The sequence below is a fragment of the Suricata suricatta genome, chromosome 2 (genome assembly GCF_006229205.1).
Source record: "Suricata suricatta isolate VVHF042 chromosome 2, meerkat_22Aug2017_6uvM2_HiC, whole genome shotgun sequence".
NCBI lineage: Eukaryota > Metazoa > Chordata > Mammalia > Carnivora > Herpestidae > Suricata > Suricata suricatta.
Genome location: NC_043701.1, coordinates 74,387,491 through 74,401,312, shown reverse-complemented (window position 1 = coordinate 74,401,312; position 13,822 = coordinate 74,387,491). Strand labels below are relative to the sequence as shown.

General features: G+C 38.5%; 1 protein-coding gene across 1 annotated transcript in view; it reads left to right on the top strand.

The window, feature by feature from the left end:
• The first annotated feature begins 6,544 nt into the window (after positions 1–6,544).
• ABCB1 (ATP binding cassette subfamily B member 1) overlaps positions 6,545–13,822 on the top strand; it is a 108,715-nt gene continuing 101,437 nt past the window's right edge. Inside the window, exons 1-3 of the mRNA XM_029928262.1 lie at positions 6,545–6,682; positions 7,150–7,220; positions 12,606–12,654. Coding sequence (XP_029784122.1) covers positions 7,156–7,220; positions 12,606–12,654 — 114 coding nt within the window. The 5' untranslated portion in view covers positions 6,545–6,682; positions 7,150–7,155. The remainder of the gene's footprint in view (positions 6,683–7,149; positions 7,221–12,605; positions 12,655–13,822) is intronic.

Sequence of the window (13,822 nt, the reverse complement as noted above, 5' to 3'; positions counted from 1 at the left end):
CAAGATAGGATTCTCTTATTGTCTCCATTTTAAGGAGGGACAAGTCAAGGTTTTGAGAGGGGACATAACCTGGTCAAAGGGACTCAGCTGATAAATGATGGAATTCAAAGCCTCTTGAGCCCCACTTCATTCTCACTTTCCCTTCATCATACTCTTCTCTCCCATTAATTCTGTAATTCATTTAAAAAACTCATCTTGTGCTATAATGGCAGGTTTATTTTACTAGAGGACAATGACTTACTCAGAGAGATGGTTCTCTATTGCAGTTTTAAGGCTGATACAGACTATAGAACTTTTAAAAAGACCCTAATGGTGGGTTCGGCAGTTAACCTGCTGGTCTTTGACATCAGACTTGTAACACTCAGTATTTTCGACACACATTTATTGAACCTTTAATTTGTGTAAGTTGCTGTATTGCAAAAATTCCTAATCATAAATGATAAAAACATTAAATACCAAATTAGAGGAAAAATAATGAGCCACAGGACTGAGGAGTATAGAAATCACTTCTGGCTGCTCTAGGCAGAGAAGGGTTCGTAGAGAAGTAAACGTCAGGTTTCTATTTGCCATTGACTGACAGACACATGGCTAAATCACTTAATTTAAGTCCATTTATTTTCACCTGATCACCATTTCAATGTTGCAGCATTGGCTAAATGATATTATAAGAAACAACCTCTTTGGAGATGAATAAAGTCTGTTAAGAGTCCATTTTTTATTCTTGGTTTTTTTTCAGTACATGTGTGTATAGAAGTTATTGGAGGTAATCCAATGTGAGTTTATATACAGTCATTCAATATTCCTTGTCATTAAAACAGTCACATGCCCTTCATACATAAAAAGTTATTACACCTAAATGGGTAGAGAATATGTGGAACCTTTATTGTTATTGCCACAACTGAGTCATTTGTCTTGCACTTTAGACTGGCAATTTCAGGCATATTCTTTCTCTGACTCAGGTCATTTAAGATCATCAACATGAACTTTTATTCCTTCTTTCATAATACTGATGCTTCAGTTTAGACTCAGACTAACAATAGAGGAGCCAGGAGAAATAAGGAACATGAATTATTAGAGAGATCAGGGAAAGAAACACAGAAGACTTATAACAAAAGAAGCATGGGGGAAAAAATCTTCTTAAGAATTAAGAATTCCCTTCTTTTCCTAAGAAGTAGTTGAAAAGGATAATATACAAATTTTAAGAGGGACTTGAGAAAATAATAAAGGGTTGAAGGAGCTAGGATATCAATATTTATCTGAAAATACAGCCAGAAAACCTATACTTTCTTCACAGTACATTTTTAGTTAATGCCTGTTGATAGAAACACATGTAATGGATTTTCTCTTTGTGGCAGAATTTTTAAAATTTCACATACAGAAATATAAACATTTCTTAACACATTTACAGAAATTTAAAAAAGAAGGAATTGGAATTATGATTAATTTGTGCATTGTTAACAGGCTGTAAGAGAAGGAGAACTAAAGAGAGTAGCTAAAATACTGGTAGGCCTTCCACATCTTATAACCAGTATTTCAAGGCACTGGGAGAAACTCATCATTTATGAGACTTCCACGGCAAGAACTCTTCACATTTAAGACTGAATTGTTTGGTAGATCTTCACATATTAGCTTTGCTTGAGGTAGGATAGGAAGTGTGTTTCTGAAGAGGTTAATGTTATTTGGGATGGCAAATAGTTTGAAAGAAAATAAGGCGAGTAGCCTGACAATTTTTATGGAATCCCTCCTATTGGAAAAACACTCCTAACTGCTATCCAAACAAATAAGGAAAATACACAATCACAGCCTATGTAGGCCAGCAGAACTTCTACAAAGTAATCTGACAGTCTCCCTGAAGGCAGAGTATGTTTAAATCATCCACCACTACAATTTAGCACAATATTTGGCATGTGGCAGGCATTCAGTAAATGTTTGTGGACTAAATATTGACTGAAGTGAAACTCAGATCTATGAAGAAGCATTCTAATAAGCATAACTATTTTCAAAGAATTAGAAAAATATTAAGCAGCATACAGATCAAGAAGGATGTTCTGTCTTAGAATCAAAATCTTTTCTACAATTTTATACTTAGTCCACAAGTTCCTCAGGCAAGTGGCTCATTCACTTTTTTCCATTCATTCATTTAACACATATTTCATGAGCATTTATCACGTGCCAGACACTGCTTCTCAGGGCTTCAAGCCAGATAGCGTGACATTTGAGTAAAGGCTTGAAAAAATGAGGAAATGAGTCATGCTGTATAGCTCTCTTAAGGCAAGAGAGTTTCCGGAGAGTTGATGCTAAGAGTGAATACCTTGAGGTGGAGGAATGCTTGGTTGTTCAAAGAACAGAAGCCAATAACACTGGGACAGAATGAGGGAGGAGTGATAGATTAAATCAGAAGTGAGAGTGGGCCAGATCATGTAGGGATTTACAGCCCATGGAAGGATTTTGGATTTTACTCTGAGAAAGGAAATCATGGTAGAGTGAGAGAATTTGACTTAACAGTGGACTTTGGGGAGGGAAGTGGTGGAGAGAGTCTGTTAAAGAGGGGTAAATGTAGAAGTAGAGAGACAAGCTTTGAAGTTATTGCAGTATTCAATATTTGTGGTGACAGATGCTGGCTTTTTCCCTCTATTACTCTAGTGAAACTGATAGAGAATAAATAAATATAGCTACCTACATGAGTGCCAAAGAGTGCCAAAAAAGGGCAGAAATAGATTGAAAAGGGATCTCATTCTAACTTACAGCAATTGTTGACTGTTTGGGGGGTGTCTCAGGCACTATAGAAGCCTTTTTAAAAAAATTTTTAATGTTTTTTATTTATTTTTGAGAGACAGAGAGAGAGAGACAGTGTAAGCAGGGAGGGTCAGAGAGAGAGGGAGACACGGAATCTGAAGCAGGCTCCAGGCTCTGAGCTAGCTGTCAGTACAGAGCCGGATGCAGGGCTTGAACCCACGAACTGTGAGATCATGACCTGAGCCGAAGCTGGACGCTTAACTGACTGAGCCACCCAGGCACCCCTATAGAAGCCTTTTTAAATACACAAATCACCTGATCTTTCAATGGCACTATAAAGTACCATTATTATCCCCTCTTTACCAAAGACTTAACTGAAAGAGAAGTAACCTGTTCAAAGTTATGCAGTAAATAAGACCAGAAATGGTATTTGAATCTATTTTTCCTACTCTAAGTCCCGAATTATTTAGTGGAGTCAGATACTGAAGACGTAAATGGTTGTAAATCAATTTAGTTACAGATTTACATGCGGAAACATTTCCATTTAGAATTAAGAAAAAAGCCAATCATCTGAGGCTGAAAGGGAGCGAACGTGTGTGTATATGTTGGGAGCAAAGAAAAACATAAAGAGTTGAGATAGAGGAAGATGATCAGAGAGAAATAATGTGCTGCAGTCCTTCAGCGCTAAGTGGAAACTCTTAGATATGATAAAGCTGGCGGTAGAGAGTCACGGCATGTTTTCTAAGATGGTGTCATAGATGAAAATGTGTCACAGGGCTCAGAAAGGCAGTGGAGTACACTGTAATCGGGTACTGTAGTGTAGACTAGTGGGTAAGAGTATAGTTAAGAGAGTTGGACTGCCCTCAGGTCCTGGGTCAGCTGCTTACCAATTATGTGACTTTGGGAAAATGCTGGAAACCTTGGTTTCTCCCACTGTAAAATGGGAGCAATAATAATAGTACACACTTCATAGGATTCTTCTGAAGATTAAAAGAGGTAATCTCTTTCAAAAGCTTGGGATAGTTCGTGGTACATGTGCAGTGCTTACTAAATGCAAGTTAGTATTATTATTCCCACATGTATGTGGAGGGATAGAAATGTTGAGTTAAGGGAGAGCAGAGACAAGTTGGAGGAGAGGCAGAGGACAGGAAGGTGCAGAATTATAAACTTTTTATAACTTTATTTATTTTTGAGAGACAGAGCATGAGCAGGAGCGAGGCAGAGAGAGAAGGAGACACAGAATCCAAAGGAGGCATCAGGCTCCGGACTGTTAGCACAGAGCACAACATGGGGCTTGAACCCATGACCGATGAGATCATGCCCTGAGCTGAAGTTGGATGCTTAACTGACTGAGCCACCCGGATGCCCCAGGAAGCACACTTTTAAAAGGAAAAGTAGCTGCTCATATGATGGTATGTGAGTGAAGACTTGCATTTCACTGGAAATTAATGAAACTTGAGGAGGAAATGCCAAGTTCAGTTGTTTGATATTATCAAGAGTGGCGGGTAGTAATGCTGACAGGAGTCAGAATCTTTAAATGTAAGGATGCAGGTCTGATTCTGGTTTCCCTCTGACCTTGAAGTCCAGCTAACACCATTAACATTTCTGGGGGGGGGGCTAAAGATGGAGGTTAAGACTAGTCACGCCCTACCTGAGGGTTCTGGGTCCACTCTGTAATTGGTTAAAGTTACTGTCAATGATGTGATGCTATATTGATTGGACCCCTGTACCTGTGTCACAATTTCCTGTAACTCCCCCTTCCCAAACTCATAAAAGGCCCTGCCCCGCCATGTTTGGGGCTCGCTCCACGTGGATCCAGTGTGTTGTTGAAGTCTGTGAGCCCGAGTTTAGGCTGGCCAGGCCTAAATTCGTAATAAAGCCCTTTGCTTTTGCATGCGTGCTTCGGTCTCCCAGGTAATCTCTGGTTTTTGGGGGCGATATTAAAATCTGGGTACAACATAAAGAAGTCAAGACTGTGACTTTGAACAGTCCATTGTTGTAGATCTATTGTATTTTATAACCATATTTTCATGCCAGTGGAGCAAAGAAATTTAGAAAAATGTATAATAGAAAAAGGGAGCTTTATTAAAAACTCTTCGGACTATTCTAATCCTTAAGCTATCTATGTCCTTGACAGAGATTTTCACTTGAGCTCAAGTCTGTAGACACAGTATTACCATAATATTATACTGTAAAGAAATATCCTACATTGTTTTAGGGAGGATTTAAGGCCATTTACACAGATACATAAAATGTAACAAGATAACATAAATTAAAGGTGGGACAAAGTAAAACAACAGTGGAAACAGAAGCAGATTCATAAATTACATTAAAAAATGGATGTGAAAAACATGAAAGCTATATACAGTTGCTCCAAGTAGACTCAGGTGGTTGGTATTAAGCTTTTAAACAGTGAGCCAATGCCATACACATGCATCTCCAATTAGAACATAGAGAAAATTAGTGGCATCTAATTTACAGTTTGCAAAGAAACTTGATAGTATGGCTAAGAAAAAAAATCAAGGCATAGAACATTTGGTAAAGGGTAAAAGATTTGTACCATCTAAAGAGAAACCAGAATATGACAGACTATTTGGAGTGAAAGATGGAAAGGAAATTAGGTCTTTGAAGTATGTTTTTCTTAAATAAAGTAGGGAAAATACACCATGCAGGAAAAAAATAAAAGGCTTTTCTTCTTTTAAACTTCTGTAGCTAGCTGAGAGGCACACATATAAGTCAGAGAATGAAGACGAAAGGTGACAGAAACATCTGTTTCCCCTAGGTTTATAAGAAGTAAGGAAAGCTCTGATGTGAGTTAACGTTCCTTTATGAATTTTATTGCAAAGATTGCACTTTTCGTCAAAATGAAGAAAACAGTGGCCAGGAAAAAATAGTATATGGTAGCAGCAAATATGGAATTATATCACAACTAAAATAATATGCTAAAATACATGATACTTTTCTTAATAATCCCAATTAAAGTGTGTTTAGAAATGCATTGGGAAAAACGTGGGTCTTGATTGGATGGCTAACATCTGTAAAGGTTAAATAGTTTATTTTTATATTCTTTAAGGTTACATACATTTAAATATTATTTTTACCTTGAAATGTCCCCTTCGATTTACGTATTTAAAGTCTTCTTATTTCTTTCCATTTATCTTGAAGTAAAAGATGCACAGATATTCCTCAGAAACTGTCCAGCATACTAACGACTGCTGCAGAAAATTTTCACCTGGCTTTTTTACAGGTGCTGCTAGAAAGCAACGTTTAGCTTGTGTTAACACACATGTATATTTTATACATATATAAAATTTATATGTGTATATATATAAATATGTAATTATAATAAATTATTGGTTGTCATTTATAAATACATATAAATATATACATTTAGATGGATATTATATACATTATTATGTATATGTGTATTGTACGTATATGTATACGTGCATCTGTATATTACATGCATATGCATATATATGCATATGTATATAATCTGCATATACATACATACACACGTGTGTATATATGTAAAATTCCATGGAGTGTGATGTGGACATGTAGAGACATGACTATAAATGTACCTATCTCCGATGATTCAGCTGATAAGCGTTTGTCTCCTGACTCTTCTGCTGAGGGGCACTAGAAAGAACACTCCTCCCGCAAATCCAACCTGTTTCGTAACTCGTGCAAGCAGCAGGCAGGCCCGAAGGGCCGGGAGCGACCCGGATCGGTGAGGCTGATTGGCTGCGCACCGGAGCGCGGGGTGTGGGCTGCGCCTCTGGCCTCACTCCCCCGGACGCTGGAAACCGGGCGCATTCGAGCAGCGGCTCCTCCCGGCTCTAAGAAGCCAAGCCGGGGCCGCTGTTCGCGTCCGCCGGGTCTTTCCTTTAAAATCTGAATCTCTTCTTTCAAAAGTCCACATCTCGGCCGAAGAAAGCCCGAGGTAGGGGCGCGCGAAGCTGAGGGCTAGATGGGGACAAGTTCGCAGGAAGGGTCGGGCTCTCCAGTTTCCTGAACTGGGTCCTGTGGGAGAAAGGCTTTGGGGGCGAGGAAGGGCGCGACTCCTCTTGGCAAGGCGGCGGGGGCCCAAGCAAGGTGAGCACCAGAGGCCCCCGGGGAGCTCCTCGGGCACCCCAGCCCCCGGTCTTTGGCGCTCGCCACGCGCGGTGGGGTCCGCTGCCCGAGCGCGTGGAGCCGGGGCGGCGCAGGAAGCGGGCGTCCGAGCCCGCGCGGCCGGAGCTGGGGGCGGGGGAAGAGCATCACCGCGCCCCGAGGCCAGACGGGGCGGACCGCCGCGGTGGCGTCGGGCAAAGTCTGGGATGCGCCGCTGTCGTCCGGCTGCCCCCGGAGTGTCACCTCCAGCTTCCTGCGGCTCCAGCATCTGACTCGGGGCCTGTGGTTTCTCCTCAGGTCGCGATGGATCTTGAAGGAGGCAGCAATGGAAGAGCAGAGAAGAACTTCTGGAAAATGGGCAAAAAAAGGTAGCCGGTTTGTTTCGCTTTCACACTTTAGGTGGCCTGAGAGATTTGGGGGATTTGTTTCGAGCCTCCGGCTCTGAAATAACTGAAGAGTTGATGGTGGCGGTAGTTTTAACCATGAACGCAAGTGGTTTTTCTGCAGAAGTTCCGCTGGCTGAGTCGAGGACGGCGTTTACATCTTCCCACGGCCTCGGTGAGCCTCTTCCTCAGCCTTGAGGCCCACACACGCCAGTCTCACATCCTTTTCTGTTTTCTGAACTCTGCTCCACACGCCGTGACTCACCGAGCGTGTACTGCGTATGCTCTGCCCGGTGGTCCGGTCTCTCGCTTCTGGAACAACGTAAACATCCCGGGCACTTAAACCTTGCGTGGTTGTGGCGGGCCGGGCGGGCCGGAAAGCCCAAACTGCGTTTAGGTGCTCAGGTGGTTTTGGTTTGTTTATTGTTTTTAAAGGCAACGAATAGCTGACGCTTGTAGGAGAAATTCCGAATAGAGAAGACTGTGCTAAAGAAACTACTAGCATTGTGTGAAATTATTGGTAATGGAACCGCAAAGGGAAATTTTAAGTATATTTTGCCCACAGTGCAGGGTCTAAGTAAGACATTTTAAACTTTGCTCAGCAGGTTCATTGGTAGTTGTCAACTGTAATAAAACTGGCAAAATAAAATAGATTCGTAAATGTATTATTAGGAACCAAGCTTTTCCGTGTAAGAGAAAATAAATACAAATATGGGCATAAATTAAGTTTTTAAAATTAATGTTAAATTTGAACTAGAAACTTCAATATGAACTGACAAATTTTAAAATAGTTCAATTTCTGTCCGTTGAAAGGGACAGGAGTAAGTCCACTTAGTGCCAGATCTGGGTTTCTAAGTACCATTCCTCCCTGAATGGAATCTGTACCCCATGTGTGGGATGGGGGAGATGCAAAGGGAGCCTGGAGTATCTTGTTCAGTGGAATTGTCAAAATGGACACAGGAGCTGGCTTCACTGTGCTGCGGGATTATGCAATACTGTATGCATTATAATCCGTGAATCCTGAAGAAGAGGAAAATTAAAAAGGTGGGAGAGGTAGTGAGAATTGCGGAATGTTCTTCACAGAAGAATAATGTCAGCTATTGTATTGGAACCTGCGTTGTTATAGTTGATTCAGGCAAAGATTGTTACGGATCTTAAATGACGCAGAGAAAAGTCTTATCCAGAAATTACCCCAAACTTTTACTCATTGCAAAGAGGAAAGTGGGGGATTTTCAGTGGACAGGTTTTTGCAGTTAGCAATCTTAACCAAGTAATTAGACCTGGTATCACTCATGGTAGAGTCCTGAATTAGTGCCTTGTCACCACCTGGGATGTATGTTTGCAGAAACATTTAGACTGAATCCTATTAAGCTTCTAGATGGTTGCTGTCTAACAGAAATACAATGTGAGCCACATTTGTAATTGTTGTTTTTCTAGTAGCAGCATTAAAAATGTAAAAAGAAACAAGTGAAATTAGTTTTGAAAGTATATTTTAAAGAGCCCAGTATGTCTAAAATATTAGTTCTATATGTAATTAGAATTATTAATGATACAGTTTACATTTTCTTTTTTATACTACTTCTTCAAATTTGCTGTGTACTTTATGCTTACTGCACATCTCAATTAGGACTCAGTTTGACATATTCAAGATGTGGAACATTCTGTGTGATACTTGTTATTATAAAAAGTCGATGTGGGTAGAGGGGGCAGAAAGACTTCTAGATTTAAAAAAGAGACTAAAGAGGAAAAACCACCCAGTATATTGTGTGAACCTCAGTTATATCTGAGTTCAAAATTAAAAAAGGAAAAACCTATAGAAAACAATCTTGGACACTTTGTGCACTGGATATTAGATGATAGCCAAATTGCTATTAATTTTCTGAAATACGAAAATAGTGGGAAAATACCTAAAGTGTCATGATGCTTGCAAGTGCTTTCAAATGGCTCAGCAAAATATTAACAATGATAATACTTACGTAAATAAAGAAAGTATGGTTAAAATGTTAATTATTGAATCTAGATGGTGAATCTTATATGGGTCATCATTATTAGTATTCTTTTAATTTTTCTATTTGAAAGGTTTTGTAATAAAGAATTTTATATACAGAAAAGTACTCCATGGAGTAGAAGAAAGATATTTCCCTTTTTGTTTTTAATTTTTGTTTTACTCGATCTCTTACAGAACTATGTCCTTAATTTACAAACAGAGATATTGGTGTAAAAGTATTGAGAGTATGTGCAAAGATATAGTAAAGAAATTTGTTGGAGCCTGCAAATACCTTCATTTTTATTATTAGTTCTTATGGTCTACACACTTTTTAAACAAATTTGGATTTTTGTATAAGTAATTCTTATTAAATTATGCCCATCATTTTAATCCATTTGTAATACAACTATATGTTTTTTTGTTTTATTGAGATATAATTGACGTACAGCACTATATGAGCTTATGTATACAGCATAATGGTGTGAGGTACATATATTGTGAAATCCTTATCACAGTACATTTAGCTAATGGCTATCATCTTATACACGTAAAATAAAAATAACAAAAGTTTTTCCATTTGTGGTGAGAACTTTGAGGATCTACTCTCAACAACTTTCATATATATCATACAACACTCATCATGTACTCATGTTAACTGTACTCATCATGTTGTACATTACATCCCTGAGACTCGCTTATCTTTGTATCTCTGGATCAACTTCCTTCTATTTTCTACCTCCCTCAGCCTCTGATAACCACAAAGGTGATCTTTTTTTCTAGGAGTTTTTTTTTTTTTTAACTCTGTGCTCTAAATTGGAATTATAAAGAAGCATGTGGCTTTGCTAGTCTATCTAATGCTTGGATAATAGTGTCATTTGGAATCTATGTATTTGTAAAGGTTTGATAAGCAACCTGCCTTTTGTAAACACTGTTTCAAGCTGATGGCGATAAATGAATAATCTAGTAGGGATGAGAGTTCAATATGGAAGTGCATTTCTATATAATGTGGTATCTTAGAAGTCTGCGGTTGCACTGAATAGCTTAGTGTTTGGGGGATAGACTCTTCCGCTTACACTTGGCTTTATTCCAGCTGTGTGACCTTGAACAAGTTCATGAACTCTCTTCACCTGCAGTTTTCTCAGCTCTGACAGAATGACAAAAATGTGCCTGCCCTGAAGAGATTGAGATAAGATTAAATGAGATTGTGTAGGGGAAGTGTTTACTTAGCCAGCATCTGGAACATTACAAATTTTTCAGGGTAGCAGCAGTTTCAGAGAATGAAAAAATAAATAAAAAGCTTGGAGCTAAATTCAATTATGTGTGACTATTTTTTTCCTCTAATCCTGGTTCCAGAGATACTGAAACCATGCTTTACTGAGAATAGGGTGGGACCAAATCTGAAGAGTTATGTTTGTGTATTTTGTGTGTTTTCATGTCCGTCTAACATCACTTTAAAGCCAAATATGGGGTAAGCTGTGGATTTTTTTTCCTTAGAAGTCTCTTCAATTCTTTGACCTCAGCGTAAAGAACAAAGACAAAGATGAATTTACTTTTGAACTGGAAAATCTGTATGAAAGTAATGTGATGTTTCTCTGAAATAGTCTTTCATTTGTACATATGAAAATAAAGATATAGAGGCTACTTTTGATCAGTTTACTTTCATGCTTTAGGTGGCAGTTAATACAGAGTAGAAAACAGGTTACAGTTAATTTGAATTTGGGCTCCATATAATAATTAGCCTTCTTATACCTGAGGACAGTTTTCTGACAGTTTACAGACTTTTTTTTTAACCATAGCTTTTCTGGATTGAATTTATTGCTGTAATGGTACATTTAGGGCTCCAGATATCCTTGCAGAATTAAATTAGCTCATAGAGAGTGATTTAATTACCTTTCTTCTTAGGTTTGTTTATGCCCAGCATCTGATTGCTACTACTCTCCATTAGTAGAGGGACTGATTAAGGATAATATCTAGGTAGTACATAGAATATGAACTGCTAGAATTACTTAGCTGATAATTAAGGGAATTAACTCTGGATAGCATAACTGATTTTCTAGTTAAAGATCTTGCTTAACTTAGAATGGGGTTATGGGGATATATGAGTTTTATCCCCACAACCCTATCCTAAGTTAAAAATATCAGTTAAGTTGAAAATGTCTTTAGGGGCACCTGGGTGGCTCAGTCAGTTAAGCCTCTGACTTCGGCTCAGGTCATGATCTCACTTTTGTGGGTTTGAGCCCTGATCAGGCTCTGTGCTGACAGCTCGGAGCCTGGAGCCTGCTTTGGATTATGTGTCTCCCAGTCTCTTTGCTCCTTCCCCTCTCATGCTCTGTCTCTCTCTGTCTCAAAAATAAGTAAAACATTAAAAAAATAAAAAGAAAATGTCTTAAATACATCTAACCTACTGAACATCATAGTTTAGCCTAACCTGCTTTAAACATGCTTAGAATATTAATATTAACACATGCTTGGGCAAAATTACCTAACACAAAGCCTATTTTATAAAAAAGTGTTGGATATCCCATGTAACTTATTGAGTACTGTACTGGAAACAGAATGGTTGTGTGTTTACAGAATGGTTTTAAGTGTGTAGGTTGCTTACACTTGTGACTGCATGGCTTCCTGGGAGCGGTAGGTGACTGTAGCTGCCCAGCATCACTGGAGAGTACAGTACTGCATGTTGCTAGCCTGGGGAAGAGATCCAAATTCAATGTTGAAAGTGTAGTTTCTAATGAGTGCATAACGCTTTCTTGCCGTGCCAAAGTTAAACCATTGTAACTCAGGGACTGTCTGTAGAATAAAAACAGGAAGCTCTCTTTTTTCAGAATTATTTTTTCTCATTGCAAAAGTTGTGTGTCTGTGTATTCGTCATAGTAAAGTAGGAAATATCAAAGGCACAAAGAAGAAAATATTTTGATAGAAATCTCAATACCCAATGATAACGATATATACAGATTTCTAAGATACATGTAAACATTTTTAAACTTCGTAATGGGAATTTACTATTAATGTATATTTTTATGGAATAATATGCTATAGACATATTTCTTTGTCCTATTTGCTATTAAATATAGGCCCTATGGGGTGCCTGAGTGGTTCATTTGGCTAAGCATCTGACTAGCTCCGGTTATGATCTCATGGTTTGTAAGTTCCAGCCCCACGTCAGGCTCTGTGCTGACAGCTCAGAGCCTAGAGCCTGCTTTGGATTCTGTCTCCCTTTCTCTCTGCCCCTTCCTTGTTTGTGCTCTGTCTGTCTCTCTCTCTCTCTCTCTCTCTCTCTCTCTTAAAAATATTAATTAAAAAAATCAGTATCTATGTTAATTTGGTCTTTTAAAAATTTACGTAATTTAAAACCTTTGTGCAATTCTGTTTCTGTTTTTCAGTAAGAAAGAGAAAAAAGAAAAGAAACCAACTGTCAGTACATTTGCAATGGTGAGTTTGAACTTATTTGCTGTTCAAAATGCTTTGGAAATTTGACTTCTTACCTAGAATAGAGATAATTCATCTGATATAATATTTTCTTGGAAAGTATGTTAATGGAGAGGTAAAATGAATAGGTTTAATTTAGCTTGTTTTCAGGGGGAATGCTGATCACAATTTGTCGTGTAAATTGATCCTGTTGCCAGTGATTTGTTGTTTATGCAAGCACTTCTCCCAGTGATGATCTCAGACATCTAGATAGAACCACACTAATAGTGTGGTTCTAATAGGACACAAGGTTCCTTGTCATTAGTGGCTCTCAAATTCTGGCAGGTTTGAGGTCAAAGTCCCAGGCACTGACAAAATAGAAGTCAGCAGTGCATTAGTTATTACTATGAACTTAGTACGTGTCCTTATTCCTCTGTGTGGAATAACTGATAATCTCAAACTTGAATAACTGATAATCTCAAACCTTTATATACTTCTTCATCTAATTTTGGTCGTTGTAAGGAGCTTTTCTTTAATCAGACGTGGAATAAGACAGGATATTATAGGTGTGGCTGGTTGATGGTCTCTCTCTGCCTGGATTCTGCTTTTTCTCTTTCCTGAGAACCTGGAACACTACTGAACCAATTAAGTCCAGTAGTGAGTACATGCCTTATAATTCAGTTGTAACACACCAGACATTTTTTAAATGTCGGGGGTGGGGGAGGGATAGGCTGCCCTGTAAAATGGATACTAGTAAATTGAGTATAATAGTTACAGGCATGAAAATACAGTTGCCTCACTTTGACACTCCAGACTCCGTGGTTATCTTACATGATCATCCTCTTGCACTACAGTTGATCTGGCTACAGATCTCCACAATCTTCGGAATTTTAAGGGAATGAGACTATGTGTTAGGTCATTCTCAAGAAGACTACTCCAGTGACCAAGGGACAGATGATTCCCTATGCAGTCTCCCAGGACATTCTTATGTATTTAAAGAAGCTTTTATGTTAATGTAGGGTTTATACCAAGATTTGATTTCAATTTTGTCATTTCAAGACCAAAACAACTCTGTCTTTTGTAGTTTAGTTTTTATTATTTGTAGCTTAAAATTTTTAAAAAGTCTTATTTTAGAAAATTTAATCTATCTAATGCTTGGAGATAACAATATCAATAAAATTAGCTACAAAAG